Source organism: Oryctolagus cuniculus, chromosome 6 (assembly GCF_964237555.1).
Source record: "Oryctolagus cuniculus chromosome 6, mOryCun1.1, whole genome shotgun sequence".
Taxonomy (NCBI): Eukaryota; Metazoa; Chordata; class Mammalia; order Lagomorpha; family Leporidae; genus Oryctolagus; species Oryctolagus cuniculus.
This window is the reverse complement of record NC_091437.1, coordinates 55,215,594-55,236,130: the sequence shown is the minus strand read 5'-3', so window position 1 is coordinate 55,236,130 and position 20,537 is coordinate 55,215,594. Positions and strand designations below refer to the sequence as shown.

Genomic DNA, 20,537 nt, shown 5'->3' with positions numbered 1-20,537 from the left:
AGGGTTAAGTCACTGTTCCCAGATCCCAGAACACTGGGACTAGAACCTGGGCCCTGTGCCTCTTGTCTGTATTCCTAACCCTGGAGACCAAGGTGTACTTCAAAGCAGAGCCAGGCTTCAGGCGAAGGGAGTGTGGGCGGCCAGAGCTACAGGAGCCTAATCTGGGCCAGATATCAAACAAGGGGCAGAGGGAGGGGAGGAGAAAGGAGCCTTGTCTCTGGGGTTGCAGCATCAGCTTACCAGGTGACAAGAATTTTCAGTGCTGCTACAGGGTGACAAAGTGGTAAAACAGGTTTGCAGTAGCTCTGAGAAGAATGGGAAGTGTTCTGACCAGAAGCTCCCGAGGGCTGCAGCAGCGGGGAGGAGGGTGAGATGACGTGGGACTGAGTAGCCGTCACCTCTGTGCTCGCTGCAAACTGGAGGGAGCTTTCGGCCCCCGCCCCCCAACTGCCTGGAGCTGTCCTGGGCGCTCCTGAAGATTGCCAGGAAACAGAAAGCATGGTCCCCAGTCTTCATGAATTTAGACTCTGGTTTAACAGCCAGGATCGCCACCTGTCTACACAAGTACATATATAGTAAGAGACACATGGGAAGCTGTAGCTTACAGTAATCTGTAAAAAAGAAATATTATGCACAGTTCATAATACAAAGCTACACTTTCTCAGACCACGTGCTATGCTGGATCCAGGTGGTGGGGCTGATGGGGTGGGAAGATATGGGTAAGAACCACCTGATGGCGACAGCTACCTCCATTAATGGGCTTGGAGATGCCAGACCGCAGCCACGGAATGGTGGGGGTGGATCTGAAGTTCAAGACATGAGTGAAAGGGAGAGACTCAAAGTCAGGGAGAAAAGCAAAGCAAGGACTACAGAAAGAGCTGTGCGTGCAGGTGTGGCCACAGCGAATCCACGTCACAGGCCCCTCAGAAGGGAGGAGTCTACTGAGGTCCTGGCAGGAGCTCCTGCGAGGGCTGGCAGGTGAATTCTGCCCATTAGATGCACTGAACACAACTCAGTGACTACGTAGGAGTTAGGTGTGCTGGTTAACAATCACAGTGAGCTAGCACTCACACTTGCCATGGGGCTGAGTCCTTGCATCTACAAAACAGGGTTAGCTATGGAGAAGTCAGAGTCAACCCACACAGAAATGCTGAAGGTATGCACTAGCACAGAGGAGGTACTCAGAAAGTCTCAGCTCGTCCAGTCACATTGCTGACAGCTAACACACTGCTCTTAGGACACAGTGGAGCAGTACCTTACTTGGCTCCAGGTCAGCTCCTGAAAGTGAGGATGACCTCTAGTGGAAGCCAATCTGAAAATTCCCTAAGCCCCCACAAAGCAAGGCGTGCCAGGCACCATGCATACTTTTTTAGGAATCTGTGGCTGGAAGACGTGGTTGGGCCTTCAGTGGAGCTGAGGTGAGGCACTTGCTCACTGTTAGGAGCAGAGCAAAACAGACTTCACTTCCCTGCTCTGCACAGAGCTTCTGTAACACGAGACATGAAGACAGGGGACAGGGACCATAGGAGGGCGCCTGGGTGGTGGCAGCTCCCTACCCCCGCTCTACTGGGCAGGTGCACTTACTTCTTCAGGGTCTGGAAGCCACGCTCTTTGAACTGTAGCTCATGCTGGAGGTGAACCATTTCTCTCTTCAGCTTATTGACCTGGAAGGCAGAAGACAAGCCCGGGGCGGGGTCAGGGGTGATGTTAAGCTGCCGGGTGCCTTCTCCTGGAAGGGGACCCCAGAGCCCCACACCGCTTCTGTGTATAATGACTCAGGCCAACACCCCTGGAGCCTCACCCATGTTGTGGTCTCTGCAGCTGTCCACATAGCCCCATCCCAGCCAGTCTTCCTGCAGGTCAAGCCTACCCAGACTTTGCTCTGGTGAAACTGGAAATGGAGGGAAGCTAAGGAACCCAGGACAGAGCTGGGCCTTCCCGTTCCTAGCTGTGGGGTCTCTCGCATGCCATCTTGCCTTCGGAATCTCCTCTTGTGTTGTGATGGAGGAGGTGGATGGCAAGCCCCGAGCTGCATGTTCAAGAAGGCAAGCAATGAATGACAGGGCTCTGGATGAGGACTAGAGGCAATGTGGTCATTCCAGAGCCAGAGCCAGTGGGCAGGAGGGCTTGTTTGGCCTGCACGGTATTTAGGTATCTTTCAGAATGAGTTGTAAGTAATTAGATATTGAGAAGTTTCATTATTGCCTCATCCTCAGTCCACTTCCTCCATTTAGGTTTTCTTGCAGGCACACAAGTTTGTGCAAACTATTTGGAGTTGAACTAAACCAGCATTCAAAATACTGACTTGACCACAACAAAGTCACCTAACTTCTGTGTTTTAGTTTCCACATCAGGAAAATGGGAGTAATTCTATTTATCCCCTATAAGGTGATCATAAAGCAACTGAATGTAAGATAATGAAAAAGGAGCAGCAGTTGCAATAACGGTACAGTAGATTACGAACTGTGGCGTAAGACTTGAGTCTCATGTGACGTTGGGCAAGTTTCTTAGCTGTCCTAAGCCTCGGTGAAAATGACATTCATGGGTTGTTGCCAGGACATAAAATGATACCCAGGAAGCACTGAGCACAATGCTTGGTACACGGTGGCCGGATGTGAGAAGGCACCTGTTGTACAATCGCCGTTACCAGGACAATGAGGACCACTGTGACTGTTTAGAACCTCCACCGTGAGCATCAGCTGCCACAGCCGGGCCTCAGCATCCACTCAGACTGCTGGGGAGGCAAGTGCGCCCCAAGGTTTCAGCGACCCCACCAGTGGCACAGGCGAAGTGGCCCTACCCGGGATTTTGCTGTGGCGATTTCAGCTTTCAGGATCTCGGGGTCGTACTTTGAGCTGGATGATGAACCAGACACCACTGGAATGAGAAGAGAAAACATTTTCAGTCAAAGGAACACACTGCAGCCAAGTAGGCTTAGCTGACCACTTAAAGAAACTCAGAAAAGAGGCACTGAAAGTGAACTCCTTAGGCATCCAAAGGAAGACATTAAAATAAACACGGTACATGCATAAAATGGGAATACAACACAACAGGGATGATAGAACACAGGCAATTTAAACAGACAGCATAGCAGCAGGCTATTGAACGACAAGCAACACGTCTGAAACTTGTTAAGTGAGAACAAGTAACCGAATAAGACAATGCAGAATAGGCGGTAGCTTGGAAGACAGCATTCTACATTAAGAACTTTGGAGTAAGACTTGAGTCCCTTGTGACCTCGGGCAAGTTTGCAAAAAACATGTGAACAACAATTTGAAATTGGAGAGTAAACCCATCTACAGAAGACAAGAAAGAAACATACCAAGAAAATAATGCTAATACTTAGAGAGCTAAATGATGAGTGATACTGAGTTGCTTCTTTGTGTTTTTCTACAGTTTCTACAGTTTGAATATAGACATTTGCTTTTTTTTTTTTTTTTTAAGGATTTTATTTATTTATTTGACAGAGCTACAAACAGTGAGAGAGAGAGAGAGACAGAGAGAGGTCTTCCATCCGATGGTTCACTCCCCAGATGGCCGCAATGGCCGGAGCTGTGCCGATCCGAAGCCAGGATCCAGGAGCTTCTTCCCGGTCTGCCATGTGGGTGCAGGGGCCCAAGCACTTGGGCCATCTTCTGCTGCCTTCCCAGGCCATAGCAGAGAGCTGGACTAGAAGAGGGGCAGCCAGTACTAGAACCAATGCCCATACATGATGCCGATGCTGCAGGCGGAGGATTAACCTACTGCGCCATGGCGCTGGCCCCAACATTTGCTTTTTTAATCAGAACAAAGTACTAGAAACTATTTGTACTACTTTATAAATTAATATACATGTAAAAAGGAAAATTAATACCCACGATCCTATCACCCTGTTTAATTATCTGCTTCCCCAAGCTGCCTTCCAATATTGATCCACAATTCTATCATATAGTTATAATCTTGATGCACTTTAAATACAGTGTGTATATATATATATTTTAAGATTTATTTACTTGAAAATCAGAATTACAGAGAGAGAGAAGGAGAGGCAGAGAGAGAGAGTTCTTCCATCTACTGGTTCACTCCTCAGTTGGCTGCAACGGACAGAGCTGCGCTGATCTGAAGTCAGGAGCTTCTTCCAGGTCTTCCACACGGGTACAGGGGCCCAAGGGCTTGCGCCATCTTCCACTGCTTTTCCAGGCCATAGCAGAGAGCTGGATTGGAAGTGGAGCAGCCAGGACTCAAACTGGCGCCCATGTGGGATGCCAGCACTGTAGGCGGTGGCTTTACCCGTTATGCCACAGTGCTGGCCCCAGTATATACGTCTTTAAAAGGGATCTTAAGGCTTATGAAAATGACGAAAACAGAGTAAGACACAGCTAAAGAAAATAAGAGGGGATGGTGCTTTGGTGCAGCAGGTTAAAGCCCCAGCCTGCAGCGCTGGCATACCATACAGGCACCAGTTCGAGTCCCAGCTGCTCCACTTCCGATCCTGCTAATGTGCCTGGGAAGGCAGCGGAGGATGGCTCAAGTCCTTGGGCCCCTGCACCACGTGAGAGACCCAGAAGAAGCTCCTAGATCCTGGCTCCTGACTTCAAACTAGCTCAGCTCCAGCCATTGCAGCCATCTGGGGAGTGAACCAGCAGATGGAAGACCTCTCTCTGTCTCTACGTCTCTAACTCTTTCAAATAAATAAAATAAATCTTTTTAAAAAAAGAGGAGGAGACCCAGGGAAAATGAAGAGAAGGAAGCAAATGGTGATGGGTATGTTCAGTGCACACCATGAGTCTCTGTACTAACCAGAGTCACCACAAATGGACTCTGAGCTTCCTGACTGGTGGTGTGAAGAGGGAAACAGGGCCAGACATGATTCACAGTGTCCCTGATGTGGATACCATCCTACTGTGTAGGAAAGGACACTTGCTCCTGGTAGAGAGGGAGACAAGGAAATAGTTCCCCCGTGAGCACTCAATCGCACTGTCTGAGCAATGCCATCATCTCCTCTTTCCACCCACCAGGCTCTGAACACGTGGCCTGTTCACATGGAGTGAGACTACAGGACAAACACCTGGAGTTTTCTGAGGCCAGAGAAGCTTATTTGGAGACTGCCTCCAATTTTCAGCGAGGGAAGGCAGGCAATGAGAGGGGGCTGTTCTCTGGATTTGGTTAAAAGAGCCGGATGGGCCTTCGGACGATGCATGAGGAACCTTAAAATCAAACACTGGGATCAGGGGACAGAGCGACCGCTCTGTATGACAACAGGACAGACCATTCCACCACAGGCAGCGGTGCGCTGCTGCCAAGCTGATGATGATGACAGAGACAATGACAGGATGGTGGGGAACCAGGGGTTGTCCGCAGAGACAGGCGGGGGCCACCCTGGGAGGGGGAGGCCTTGCAGCCCTGTCTCAAGCATAGAAAAGGGGCTCCAGGTGTCCAGCTGTTTCCTTCCCAATTAGAAGTCTGTATTTCCCACTGTCTGATTCCTCTGGTCTCTGTGCTGGACTTGTGTCGGCAGCCGCCTGGCTGGACACAGAGCTGCAGGTACCATATCAAGCATATTTTCCAAATCAGCACTTTTCCTTAACCAGCTAACTGAGAGTAAGACCGTGGTGACGTCACAGGAGAGCTGTCAGTGTGGAAGCAAGATTGCTTTTTAGTATTTATTTATTTGGAAGGCAGAGTTAGAGAGAGAGAGAGAGAGAGAGAGAGAGAGAGAGATAGATCTTGGACCTAGACCATCCTCTACTGCTTTCCCAGGCCATAGCAGAGGACTGGATGGGAAGAGGAGCAGTGGGACTCAAACTGGTGCCCATATGGGTGCCAACGCTGCAGGTGGTGGCTTTACCTGCTACGCCACAGCGCTGGCCCTGCAAGATGGGCACACACACAGAGAAAGGCCACCTACGGGGAGTGCCTGCTCTGTGGGCACATTGCCCCTTGCTCGTCAGCCTGCACCGCAGGGCCCGAGTCTCCACCGTGCAGAAATGTTAAAGAGGCTGGCAGCAGTCTGCAAGAGTCTGCCGTGAGTCGCAGGACTGGGGTGGGCGTTTAGCCCAGTGGTTAGGATGCTGGTCAGGACGCCCGTGCCCTACATCAGGACGGCTGGGTTTCACTCCCAGCTCTGGCTCCGCATTGCAGCTGTCTGTCACTGCAGACCCCAGGAGGCAGCTCAAGTACTTGCGTTCCTGACACCCAGCTGGGAGGCCAAGACTGAGGTCCCGGCTCCCGATTTCAGCCTCCTGGATGCCAGCTGAGTCATTTAGGAGCAAACCAATGGATGGCAGTGTGTTCTCTCTCTCTCTCTCTCTCCCTCAGAAATTTATAAGACCCAGGGCTAGTGCTGTGGCCAGAATCCCATCTGGATGCCGGTTTGAGACTGGGTTGCTCCACTTCCAATCCAGCTCTCTGCTATGGCCTGGGAAAGCAGTGGAAGATGGCCCGAGTCCTTGGGCCCCTGCACCCACGTAGGAAACCCAGAAGCAGCTCCTAGCTTCTGACTTCAGATCAGCGCAGCTCCAGCCGTTGCAGCCATCTGGGGAGTGAACCAGCGGATGGAAGACCTCTCTCTCTCTCTGCGCCTCTGCCTCTGTAGGCCTGCTTTTCAAATAAAGAAATCTTTAAAAAAAAAAAAATTACAAGACTCAATTCAGACAGGGAGAAGGTGGCTGTGGGACCCAGTCACACCTCAGCTGACTTGCAGAATGTGTCAGTGTTTGTTAGGCACGCTCAGATAATCCCAGAGAGAGGCGAAGATGAACAGATCTCTGCCACTGGGCCACCAGGAGCTTATCCTCCGGTGCTCAGTGCACAACTTGTACCCAAAGAAGATGAAATGGGATGCAGCCCACTCCTTAACGTTTTTAAAGTAAACTTTTCACTGGAGCAAAAAACACACAGAAGTGCACAAACCTAGTATGTACATACTGACAAATTTTCACAAAAAAGACTCTCAAACCATCAGCATTCCTGTTAAAACACAGATCTTCGAACCCCCTTATATTTTTTAAAGATTTATTTATTTGAAAGGTAGAATTACAGACAGAGGAGAGACAATGACAGAAAAATCTACCATTTGCTGGTTTACTCCCCAAATGGCTGCAAGGCCAGGGTTGGACCAGGCTGAAGCAAGGAGCCAGGAGTTTCATCAGGTCCCTATGTGGGTGGGCCATTCTCGGCTGCTTTCCCAGGCTTGTTAGCAAGGAGCTGGGTTGCAAGTGGAGCATCCGGGACTAGAACCAGCATGCCTGTGGGATGCCAGCACTGCAGGCAGTGGCTTAGCCCACATTGCCACAGCGCCAGCCCCGGCGATCTCCCTCTGTGTCTCTAACAATATGCATGTGCTGCTGCTGCTTCCTCTGAGGGACACTGATCTCAATTCACTTCCTTCCCTTCCCCTGCACATCTCCCCTTCCCATCCTCCCCAAAGAAACAGCACCCTACTGGTCAGAGTCAGCAGGAAGTCTGCAGCACTTTCCCTCTGCAAACACCACGGAGGGCAGTCGCTGACTTTGCCGACTTGGCCTTTCCAGCCCTTTTTTTGCCCTAGAGTTAATAATTGTCATTTCTCAGGTTTGCTTAGTTTTGATAAACATCAGTAATCCACCCTCACACTTCACCAGTTACGTAAATCTCCCCCTAGGAGCGCAGATCACTGTGCATCCTGCAGCTTCTCTCTTGGGAGATCTCTTGTCTGATGCTCACCTTGCTTCGGCCTGAGCCGGGGGGCTCCCTGTGCACAGCTGGTGCCCTGAGCTCTTTCCTGTCACTCTGGGCATCCTCCTGCTCTCCCTCCTCCCTCCGGCACCCGTCTCCCTGGTATTGGGAAAACGCTCCTTCCAGTGGCTTCGTGAGAAAGGAGGCACAGCAAAGAAATAAACTCTTGGAAACCTTACGCGTCTACACGTCTTTACCCTACCCTACACTTGACTCAAGCTGGTTTTGCTGGATACAGAATGCCAGGTTGGAAACCATTTTCTTTAAAATTTGGAAGGCGCTGTGCCATTGTCTAGGTTTCCAGCGTTCCTGGTGAGAAGTTCGGCAATTCTGAGTTCTGATCATTTCTGTGTGACCTGGTTTTTCTGGGATCTTACATGGTTGCCAGGGTTTGAAGTTTCACAAGCACTAATCGTGGTGTGTGCTGACTTTGATCCATTGTGCTGGGCACTCAGTGAGCCCTCTCCGTCTGACACACTCTTCCTCCAGTCCTAGGGAATTTTTCTGAATGCTTCTCGCCCTGTGTTCGTCCGCTGCCTCAGTCTCCCTGGCCTGCTGCTCTATTTTTGTCTGTCGATGGCTGCCTGTTTTTGCTCTGCTATTTAAAAGATCACCCCGGCGTTTATTTTCCGATCTTTCAAAGAGTCCTCTTTTCTACTACCATACTCCAGCTTTCAAAGCCTCTGTTCTGTTCTCAGAGGGTTCCTTTTCCTAGAGCATAACACCCTGTTCTTGTTTCAGGGCTACATGGCTCCTCTGGAGGGTGCCTTCTCCACGCGCTCTCAGCTTCCTCCATGGCCTCCCTCCCTTGCAACAGGTGTCAGTTTTAGTCTGCATTTTCCCCATAGAGGGTTTCCTCAGATACGTGGAATCTCAGCTGTCTCTAACGCATTAAAGAGCAGGGGCGGCTGGTGCCGCGGCTCACTAGGCTAATCCTCTGCCTTGCGACGCCGGCACACCAGGTTCTAGTCCCAGTCCGGGCGCCAGATTCTGTCCCGGTTGCCCCTCTTCCAGGCCAGCTCTCTGCTGTGGCCAGGGAGTGCAGTGGAGGATGGCCCAAGTACTTGAGCCCTGCACCCCATGGGAGACCAGGAGAAGTACCTGGCTCCTGCCATCACATCAGTGCGGTGCGCCGGCCGCAGCGGCCATTGGAGGGTGAACCAGCGGCAAAGGAAGACCTTTCTCTCTGTCTCTCTCTCTCACTGTCCACTCTGCCTGTCAAAAAAAAAAAAAAAAAAAAGAGCAGGGTCCCAAAAGTTTCGGTGCAGAGAGGCTTGCTGGTTGTGGGTTGCCTGGTATAGACTTTGCTGGACTGTTCCACCCAAAAACCACCAAGGTCAGTGTGTCTTCACATCTCTTCTCCCTGGTCAGATTTCCCAGACTCTTGTGTTGTGCAGCCTGGAGGGTCACGGCCTGCCACCATCCTGGGCACCAGGGGGTTCACCCGCCCATGGTCACTGGATCTCTATTTTTCGCATGGTATACTCCAGCTCTGAATTTGACTGGTGTCCCACAATCTGGTAACTGTCTCACCCACTCTAAAGAGTAAACTTGTAGTCTTTTTCCAGCTTGGAGGTGGCTGAATGCTTGGCTGTACAGATTTGGGGTGAGAGAGGAGATGGTCTAATCATCTCAGACACAATGTTTCATCCAGTCCTCTGTATCTGAGGCCTTCCTCCCAATGCTCAGCTACCACACCAATTCCCAGGCCTTCCGCAAACACTCACTGTAGAACGATGCCGTCAGCCTTCCTCATTACTGGCCCATCTGCTGTTTTCTCGGGTCTACGAGGTACACTGCCACCTGTCCATCTGCTTGCCAACCCCAAAGTTTACTGCTGCTCTTTCTGTTCTCATTCTCCTTTCCTGGTGGATGCATGACTTCCCAAAAACACCTCTGATCTCCTGTCTTCTTAGTTTGGGGAATAAGTGAACTCAAGTGCATAATTCAAGTGGCATTTTACTTTATCCTTTTTAAAAATATTTATTTATTTATTTGAAAGGCAGAGTGATAGTGGGTGGGAGGGGTGGAGTTAAGGAAAAAGAGAGAGAGATCTTTCATCTGCTTATTCACTCCCTAAAAGACTGCTATCGCCTAGGCTGGCCCAGGATGAAGCCAGGAGCTAGGAATTCCATTCAGGTCTCCCACACAGGTGTCAGAAACCCAAGAACTTAGGTCATCACGTGCTGCCTCCCAGGTGCATTAGTAAAAAGCAGAATCAGAAGTGCAGAGTAGTAGGGAATCCAACCAGGCATCCAATATAGGATGTAGCCATCCCAAGCAGTGGTCTAACCCACTGTGCCACAACATCTACTCCTCCGCTGGCTCCCAAGGACTTATTTTCCAAATGGAAAATTAAGAAATGGAAAATAGAAGGAGCATATTGAGGATACCCAAGGGAGGGAGGCCATGGAGGAAGCTGAGAGCGCGTGGAGAAGGCACCCTCCAGAGGAGCCATGTAGCCCTGAAACAAGAACAAGAACCCAGCCCACCTTCAGACTTAGAGGATGGGGGAACCAGGTATTAGTCCAAGAGCCTTAGCATCTGACTGACTGATTTGGATTAAACCAAAGCCATTGGCTGTGCAGCCAGACACACCAAGGAATAAAAGCTACCTCTGCCACTTTCCCCCCAGCATGACCTTGGAGAAGTCATTTGCCCTTAAGGGGCTTCAGTGTGCTTGTCTGAAGAACGGGAACAACAGTCCCTTACAGGATTACTTAGCTAACTTAGGTTATTTAGGTGCAGGGCTCCACTTGGTTTCTTCCAGGCATATCATTCTTGCTCCCTGTGAAGCTGGAGATTACATCAGGGAGAAGACAAGAAGATCTGTGGTCCCATCCTAGCCTGGCTAGGACTCAAGAGCAGCCAAGGCCAGGCTGCAAAACCCTCCCAAGTCCCAGCAGGCCACATGTGTTAGAGCAGAGGCACCGGCCTCACCGGGATATCACCCCAAGAGCTCCACTTAGAAGGCAGCTCTAGCTTGTAAAACCTGAAGAAAGAGCCGTGATGAGGCTTGGGTCGTGCCCCACTGGACTGGGACCCTTGGGCTGGGAGATTCCCAGCCCTTGCCTGGATGACTCCTGCCTGAAATGACCCCAGTCCCTTCAGACGGCAGATCTGCTACATCCAAAACAGTGGCGCCTCTGAGACTGGCGGCGCTCTGGGGACAGAGCTCAGTAATGCAGCAGGTGCTCCTTGCCTGTGGTCATGGGTTTACAGGCTGAGTGCCACGTAGCTGAAAGACTGGGAATGGACGGACGTGTGACCAATTTCGGATTCGGGAACATCTGCTTATACACAATGAGATACCTTGGAATGTGACTCAGGTCTACACAGGAAGTTCTGATGTATGTATTATCTGTATGCCGGAGGTAGTTTGATACAATAATGTTCATAATTTTGAGCCCAAAACAAAGTTGTGCAGCATGGAATTTCCCATGTGTGGTGACTGTTGTTACTCAAAAGGATTCACATTTTGGATTTTTGGATTAGGGATCCTCAACCTGTATTCTTATTGTTATCACTGGTCTGTTAAACCTTTTTGTCATCAACAATGCCAATAATTAATAATAATGTTTACTTATTGAGAAATTAGCGCAAGTATTACTCCAATTTCTTTATAATTGTCAACTAATTGAAGCTTAAAAATTCATGAAGGGAATATTATCATTATATCAATTTATTTTTTAAGATTTATTTATTTATTTGAAAGGCAAAATTACAAAGAGGCAGAGGCACACAGAGAGAGAGGACTTCCATGGCCACAATGGCCAGGGCTGCACTGATCCAAACCCAGGAGCCAGGAGCTTATTCCTGGTCTCCCATGTGGGTGCAGGGACCCAAGGACTTGGGCCATCTTCTCCTGCTTTCCCAGGCCACAGCAGAGAGCTGGATCGGAAGTGGAGCAGCCGGGACTCAAACCAGTGACCATATGGGATTCTGGCACTGCATATGGCAGCTTTACCTGCTACACCACAGCACCAGCTCCTATAACATCAATTTTATATATGAAGAAAACAAGGGTGAATGTTTGGCCTTAGCATTTAAGATACCATTTGGGATGCATGCATTCCATATTGGAGTGCCGGGGTTCATGTCCTGGCTCTATTCCCAATTGTTGCTTTCTGCTAATATGCATCCAGGGAGGCAGCATATGATGGCTCAAGCAGTTGGCTCTCTCATATGCAAATGAGACCTGGATTGAGTTCTCAGGTCCCAGCTTCAGCCTGGCCCAGCCCTGGCAGTTACAGGCATCTGGGGAGAGAAGCAGTGGATAGGGAACCTGAACCTGAACCTGAACCTGAACCTGAACCTGAATCTCTCCCTCTCCCTCTCCCTCACCTTTCTTCTTTCTCCTTCTTGCCCTCCCTCTATGTGTCTCTTTCTGCCTCTCAAACAAAGATCCTAACTCACTTGGTCATTAATAACAAGAAAAAAAAAAAAAAAAAAAAGGAGAAGAAGACAAAATAGAAATGGCCTAACTTGAATCTACAAATCCTAAATTTGAACCCAGGCTACCTGGTTCATTGACTACACTCTCAAAATATTATGTAACACGCTGCCTATAATGAAAGCATTTAGTAAGCTATTTATTTGTTCTCAGGAAACTATGCTAGGTGCTTTGCCTACACTAGTGGCTTTGTGAGTGAGGGCATTTTGCCCTGGAGGGCATACTTGGCAGTGTTTGGAGACATTTTCGGTTGTCACCACTTAGGGTGGAGGATGCTACTGTTGTACGATGCTGCAAAACATCATATAACCCAAGGACAGCCAGTCTCCATAAAGATTCACCCAGCCTAAAATCCCAGTAGAGGGGCTGGCACTGTGGCATAGCAGGTTAAAGCACTGGCCTGCAGTGCTGGCATCCCATGTGGGCACTGGTTCAAGTCCCAGCTGCTCCACTTCCGATCCAGATCTCTGCTATGGCCTGGAAAAGCAATAGAAGATGGTCCAAGTCCTTGGGCCTTTGATCCACGAAGAAGCTCCTGAATCCTGGCTTCATATCAGCTCTGGCCATTTCGGTCATTTGGGGAGCGAACAAGCAGATGGAAGACCTCTCTCTTTCTCTCTCTCTCTCTTTCTCTCTCTCTGGCTTTACCTCTCTCTGTAAATAAAATAAATCTTAAAAAAAAAAAAAAATGCCAGCAGAGCCGAGGGTGAGACAACCCGCCAGGAACCCACGAGATTAAATAACTGTTAACATTTCCACAGTTAATCCTAAGTGAGCCAAGTCTAAGGGAGGTGAAGGACAGTCTCCAAGAGGACAGAGTCAGTGATGGTGGGACGAAGACTTGAACCCAGAGCCCAGTGGTCATCACTCCCACTACTGGGCTTCGTGGGGGCAGGAGTCTCCATGCTTGCAGGGTCTTACTCAGAAAATGTGACATAATAATATAATGCATATTGCCACATGCTTCACCTAGGTCCCCTGGTTTTTAATATATCCCCTACATTGTGGCATAGCTGATAAAGCCACTGCCTACATGTAATGTCAGCATCCCATAGGAGCACTGGCTGGAGTCCCAGCTTTTCCACTTCTGATCCAGCACTGCTGCTATGGCCTGGGAAAAGCAGCCAAAGATGGCCCAAGTGCTTGGGTCCCTGCACCCATGCGGGAAACCTGGAGGAATTGCCTGGCTCCTCGCTCTGGCCGGGCCCAGCCTGGCCATGTCAGTTATCTGGGGAGTGACCCAAGTATAGAAGATCTTTGTGTGTGTGTGTCTCTCTCTGTAACTCTTTCAAATAAATCATTTTTTTTAAAGGATCTATTTATTTATTCGTCAGTTTCCTGGGGAGTGAACCAACATATAGAAGATCTTTGTCTCTCTCTATATATATAACTCTTTCAAATAAATCAATTTTTTAAAGGATCTATTTATTTATTTGAGAGACAGAGCAACAGAGAAAAGAGATCTTGTATCTACTGGTTCACTCCCAAAAATGGACACAAGAGCCAGGGCTGGGCTAGGCTGAAGCCAGGAGCCAGGGTCTCCATCTGGGTCTCTCATGTGGGTGGCAGGCACCTGAGTACTTAGGCCATCATCTGCTGAGTTCCCAGGCACATTAGCAGGAAGCTAGAGCAGCCGGGACTTGAACCTGTGTTCCAACATGGGATGCCAGCATCCCAAGTGACAGCTTAACCCCTGAGCCACAACAGAGGCTGCATTTTTTATTTTTAAAATATAGGCCAATTATCTTGCAGATGATTCTACACCATGGACCTGCCTGATGGTCATGATGGGACTCACTTGGCATTTCTTTGGGGATGGAGTTTAGCCTAGCGTTTAAGAAGCCCTCGTTCCATATCAGTCTCTGGGTTCAGTGCCTGGTTCTGGCTCTTGACTCCAGTTTTCTGCTAACGCACACCTTGGAAACAATAGATGATGGCTCAAGTCACTGGGTCCCTGCCACCTACATGGGAGACCTGGGTTGGGTTCCCACTCCCAGCTTTGGCATGGCTCAGTCCTGGCTGTTGCAGGCATCTGGGGAGTGAAACAGTGGATGGGAGCTCTGGTTTTCCATCTCCAGTCTCCTTACCTCCCGAATAAGTAAGTCGGTAACTAACTAAATTTTTGTCAAGGATCCCCTGGGGTTCTGAGTACATCACACCAGAAGACATAAGATGCCAGCAGGTCTTATTCCCAGTGACGCTCATTTTCCCACCCGTGGACAGAGTGGGAAGGGGCTGCACAGCTGGCCAACGAAAAAGTACCGCTCAGCCTCTGCAATTATTAACAGGTGCTCTCCAGAGTTAGACCTTGGTTGGCTCTGTGTCAATCTCTCGGACCCCAAAACAGCAAGGCTTATTTCTATGAACCTATGCCACTTTTTCAAGCTGTGGGACTCGAGAGAGAAGAAAAATGACTTCTCCAAGCCTGAGTTTCAGGGGGGGACACTCACATCACACTTCCAGGCCTGAAGGAAAAAGCTCTGGAAGGAACCGTATCCCTCTGTAGGCTGAAGTCCTACCAGCCACAGTGAGTACTGGAGAAGGAGCCTTTGGGGGCCACTTAGCTTCACACACCATCAGGACCGGGACAGGACTGGCACCCCTACTGGAAGAAACACCAGCCACCCTGCTCTCTCTCTCTCCCTCCCTCCCGCCTGAGGACACTGTGAGACAGCCACCACTGCAAGGGAGGAGGAGAGCCCCTCCAGAACCTGACTGTGCAGGCACCCTGACCTTGGAAGTCCACTCCCCAGAACCATGAGCAAATAAATGTTTGTGGGTTAAGCCACCCAGTCTATGGCACGTCGTTATGGTAGCCCAAGCTGACCACAAACGACGAGTGACAAAACCCTCATGACTATCTCAGGAGGCTACCTGACCCAGAAGTAGCTCACGAAGGTTCTTGGCTACGACCCCTGAAAGTCCGCATGTTTTCCCGGGTTGCCCAGGGAAGGGGCAGGGCTGGGCCAGTGAGTGTGGACTTTGCAAAGTGAGGACTTCACACAGGATGAAGAGTCCAGCGGCCCACGCCTCTAACGTGGCACAGTGATGGTCCCCGCAGCCTGGCTCACATGGAAAAAGCTGGGGGGAGGACAGAACAGGTTTGCAAGTGATGGCTGTCCATCAGCAGCCAGAGGACCCTGGACATAATCTTGACCCCAAGCCTCAGCTTCCTTCTCTGTTCAAGGTAGGTCTTAATGATACTTGCCCATAGCACTGCTGGGAGGACTTGTGGGAAACAGCATATTCAGAACACAGTACCTGGCACCTAGGAAGCACTCCACAAACACCAGAAAATATGGGTTATTACAAACAGTGATAACAGACAAAAGCCCCCAGCACACTGGAAACGGGGAGTGGGCTCCTTGACAGTTCTGATTGGGCACCGCACAGCACCAAGACGGTAGGACAGGGGGTTTTGGCACACCTGATCTCCCACAGGGAAGCCGGGAGCCCAGCCCTTCAGGGGCTTATGTTCGAGCAGACGAAGCACTGCTGATGTATAAGAGGTATATTATGATGTGTGCCATGAAGAAAACAGGGATAAGACAGAGGCTAACACTGGAGAGGCTTTCCAAACAGAAACCCTGTACCCGTTAAATAAGAACTCCCCATTACCCTCTTCCCTTAGCCACTGAAGGATTTTAAACAAGGAGATGGGTAACCCAAGTGGCACTCTGGAATGCATACTAACACAGCGAAACGACATGGAATGCAAATGACAAGTGAATCCCTGCAAGGCACGGGCGGAGGCAGGAAGAGCAGTAGAGAGAGGATGGTGGTTTGGACGAGGAGTGGACATGAGGAAAAGTGGGCAGCTCTGAGAAGCAGCACTGGCAGGACTCGGCGCGGCCACCGCCTCTGCTGGTGGGAGGTACTCACAGCTGATCTGGGAGCCCAGCTTGTGCTCCCAGACGGCATGCAGCTGCTGATACTCCTGCTGCGCCAGCTCCAGACGCTGCTGCTTCACCTGGTAGATCTCCTTCTGGGCACTCAGGGCCTCCTGGGCCACCACCAGGTAATCCTTCAGCATGTGCTCCTGTTCGCGCCGCCATTGCACCCGGGGATCTTCAATCTGAGTGGTTTCTGGAAAAGACCCCAGGGACCCTAGGTCAGCACTGCTCAGAGATTTGTTGAGCTGGTGGCCTGAGGAATCCACTAACAGAAAACAAAGCACAGTGCATACAGAAATCACAATAAATGTAAACGGGTTAAACTCATTTACTAAATGACAGAGAGATTGCATCCAGATTAGTCAAACTAGTATCACTTTCCAAATCCAAAGCCCACCGCTGCTTGATAAATGGGGAGGGGCCAGGCTACAGTTTTGATCTACAGAAGGAGGCTCCAGGACACCACAGATGCTCAAGGTCAACTGTTTGATGAACAGTAAAGCAGAGAAAGATGTTTAATGCTTCAGAAGATGTGGGGACATAGGCAAGTTTTATCTTACTTGAAACGTAAATCATAATAGTCTTACTGGAAGGCTCCTTGACCGTGTAAATTAAGAGCATTAAAACGTTAATAACTTTTAATCAATAATTCTCCCTATATAATTTATTACAAAAAGTAAAAAAAAAAAAAAAAAAAAAAAAAAACACCTGGGCAAAAATGTACTTACCAAAACAGCAAAAAATAGCAAACATGTCTAATGTTTACTTATGCCAACCATTGTTTTAAATACTACAAGGTATGTACTTTTTCAATTCATAACTCTATAAAGTATGCCCTTTTATAATCCTCATTAGACAAAAGAGAAAAGTGAGGCAAAGAGAGATTAAGCAACTTGCTCAAGATCACACAGGAAAGAATTGCTCATGTAAGTTCATCAAACTTATGCAATGCTATGTAGCAATTAAAAATAATGTCTTTGAAGGACAAAGCAAAAACTGCAACCGTGGCCAGGTGGTAAATGCAGCTGGCAGACATTTTCTTAAAGTGTTTTTTTTTTTTTCTTTAGGTTTATTTATTTATTTGGAAGGTGGAGGGAGGGAGGGACAGAGAGAAAAGTTTTTCCATCCATTTGTTTACTCCCCAACACAACAGCTAGGGTTTGGCCAGGCCAAAGCCAGGAGCCTAGAACTCCATCTGGGGCGCATTACGTGGGCGCAGGTACCCAAGCACTTGGTTAGGTTCCACTACTTTCCCAGGTGCATTAGCAGGGAGCTGGACTGGAAGCAGAGCAGCCAGGACTTGAACCATTGCTCTCATATGGCACACCAGAGTCCCAAGAAGTGGTTTAACTTGCTATGCCACAACACTCACTCGGCAAAGTATACATTTTTTAAAATTTGAATTGATTACTGGCATGTAAAAACAAGGAAATTTATTCAGTAAAAGTCCTATTTTATAGCTTTTCTTGATCACTCAGGATATCTGGTCAGTTTGGCTCCACAGTTGGCCAGAGATTCCAGCACCCCATCCACTGACACCCTGGTCTCTTCGTTCATTTACGTCATATGCCTGGCACTTGAGGACTTTTGAGTGTGCGACTCCCAACCTCTGTCCTCTAGCTCTCATTTCTTCTGAAAGGGTCACGTGTACACTACCAACGAAAGACATTGATCAGGGTGGGCATTCAGCGGAGTGGCGAGGATGCTGCCTGGGGCGCCCACATCTCATACTGGAGTGCCTAGCTTCAAACCCTGGGTCTGCTTCCAGTTCCAGCTTCTGACTACTGCACACCCGGGGAGGCAGCAGGTGACGGCTTCAGCAGTTGGGTCCCCAGAGTTCCTGGCACCCGGCTTTGGCCTGGCTTAGCTGTTACTGCTGCTGCTGCAGGCATTTGTAGATGAGGCAGCAAATACAAAGTTCCTCCCTGTCTGTCTCTCTCTCACTCTCAGCCTCTTCAATAAATATAAACAAATAAGTAAAAAAAAATTTTTTTAAGGACCAAACTAGCGGGGCAGGTTCTCATCCCTGCCATTAACTGCTGTGCTACCAATGGGCAGGCTACTTAACTCTCCAAGTCTACTTCTGTGCTTGTGAGAGAGGCTAAGAGGCCTGCATCTCTGCTTCCCAGGAGACTGCAGGCGCTTGCGCCCAGGAAAAGTAAACAAACGATGCTGAACGTGAAACTAAAACTGCTACCTAGGCCCAGTTTTTGAGTTCCCTGTGTACAGAAGTATCCAAGGTCCTCCTCTGCTCCTCTTCTAAGAAAGAAAACAGGACCCGAAGATGAGTGACAGAGGCCACAAGAATCACTTCAACCAAGCAACAGGGAGGAACAATCACAAGACAAGAAATAAGGGAAGGGGAGATTTGCAAACCTGGGCTGCAGGGCATGTGTTACACGGCCTCATCCCCTATCAGCAGGTGCAGGGGTCTCTGGGGTTAGGGGTTGCTGGGTCACCCTTAGCAACCAGCCCCGCCCCTCCAGCTGGCACTAGCCACAGAAAAGTAGCTCAGCTTGTCTGGGGCAGATTGAAAACAATTTGTAAATAGTTTGTGACTTTAAAAATTTTAAATTTGGGGGCCAGTGTTGCCGTGTAATGGGTTAAGCCGCTACCTGCAATGCTGGCATCCCATGTGGGTGCCGGTTTGAGTCCTGCTGCTCCACTTTTAAGCCAGCTCCCCACTAATGCATCTGAAAGCAGTAGAAGATGGCCCGAGTCCTTGGGCCCCTATACCCACTTGGGAGACCAGGATGAAGCTCCTGGCTCCTGGTTTCTGCCTGGCCCAGCTCCAGCTATTACAGCCATTTGGGGAATGAACCAGAGGATGGAAGATCTCTCCCCACCATCCCTGTATCTCCACCTTTCAAATAAATACAATAAATCTTAAAAATATTAAATTTTCATTAAAAATAATGAAAGCTATAGAAAAATCCTATAATCTACCCCTGCAAATGATAAGAAGTAAGGTTTTCACCTCTAACTCTACTCCTCAGGGGTAACTGTACATAGTAATCTCACACACTGACCTGTACTGCCCTCTGATTACACACAACCCTTTGTTTGCACTATCGTGTCTACATACACAAAGCTACTCTTAATGGACCACAGACTGTGTTAGTTATACGGACTCGCAATCTGCTTCCATCTCCAATATACCGTGCTCATCTCTTCTTGCAGGGACACAATCTTTCAAATGGCTGTGTAGTATTCCACAGCATGGCGTTAGGGTTTATTTCACCAGATTTCTACTGGGAAGTATTTGTATTTTTTTAAAGTGATTTATTTACTTATTTGAAGGGGACTGGCATTGTGGCGTAGCAGGTAACACCACCATCTGCAATGCCAACACCCCACGTAGGCGCTGGTTCATGTCTATGTTGCGCCACTTCCAATCCATCTCCCTTCTTATGGTCTAGGAATAGCAGCGGAAGATGAGCCAAGTATTTGGGCCCCTGCTACTTACACAGGAGACACAGAAGATTTATTTACTTATTTATTTAATTATTTGAAAGGCAAAGTGACAGAGAGAAAGGAAGAGACAAAGAGAGAGATCTTCCATCCACTGGTTCACTCCCCAGATGGTTGCAAAGGCAAGGGCTGGGGCCCCAGGCTGAAGCCAGGAGCCAGACACTTCATCTGAGTCTCCCATGCAGGTGGCAGGGACTCAATATCTGGGACATATTTTGAAGCTTTCCGCAGATTAGAAGGCAGCTGGATTGGAAGTGGAGCAGCCAGGACTCAAACTAGTGGTCATATGGGATGCTGGCGTTGCAGATGGCAGTTTAATCCACTGCTCCACAACACTGACCCCAACATTTGTATTATTTTCAGTTTTTTCCTATCATGATCAATACAGCACTAAGAATTCTTAAAAACATAATTCTATGAACTCATGCTATTAATTCCATAAGATCAATTTCTTTAAAAAGGAGCTACTGGGTTAGAGCATACACATATTTTAAATTTGAATAGACACTACCAAATTATCCTGCAAATGGTTTGCTAATTTCTCATTTCAAAACAACCTGTGAGAGGGCCCTTTTCTCCAGTCTCAGTAAAACTGATTTTTTAAGAGTCACTGCCTCATCGATTGATTTTGTGTCTTTGCTGCACATTAGAATAAGCTGACCTTCAAAAACCAAAACAAAAGGCATGAACTCTGCCCCACAACACTGACATCAGAATTTTCAGGAGGTGGGTGCAGGCACTTGGCACAGTTAAGATGCCATTTTGGCGGGGCTGTCACTGTGGTGTAGTGGGTAAAGCTACTGCCTGCAGTGCCAGCATCTTAAATGGGCGCCAGTTCGAGTCCCGGCTGCTCCACTTCCAATGCAGCTCTGTGCTATGGCCTGGAAAAAGCAGTAGAAGAGATGGCCCAAGCTCTTGGGCCCTGACACCCCAATGGGAGACCTGGAAGGAGCTCTTGGTTCCTGGCTTTGGATCGATGCTGCTCCAGCCGTTGTAGCCATCTGGGGAGTGAACCAGCAGGAGAA

The 20,537-nt window shown here is 48.9% G+C and overlaps 1 protein-coding gene across 4 annotated transcripts in view; it reads right to left on the bottom strand.

Moving 5' to 3' along the window:
- WWC1 (WW and C2 domain containing 1) overlaps positions 1-20,537 on the bottom strand; it is a 176,518-nt gene that overhangs the window by 64,320 nt on the left and 91,661 nt on the right. For all 4 annotated transcript variants that reach the window (XM_070075804.1, XM_070075805.1, XM_008255374.4 and 1 more), the window contains 3 exons: positions 16,031-16,234; positions 2,801-2,877; positions 1,585-1,664 (listed from right to left, as the gene is read on the bottom strand). In XM_070075804.1, the coding sequence (XP_069931905.1) occupies positions 1,585-1,664; positions 2,801-2,877; positions 16,031-16,234 (361 nt within the window). The remainder of the gene's footprint in view (positions 1-1,584; positions 1,665-2,800; positions 2,878-16,030; positions 16,235-20,537) is intronic.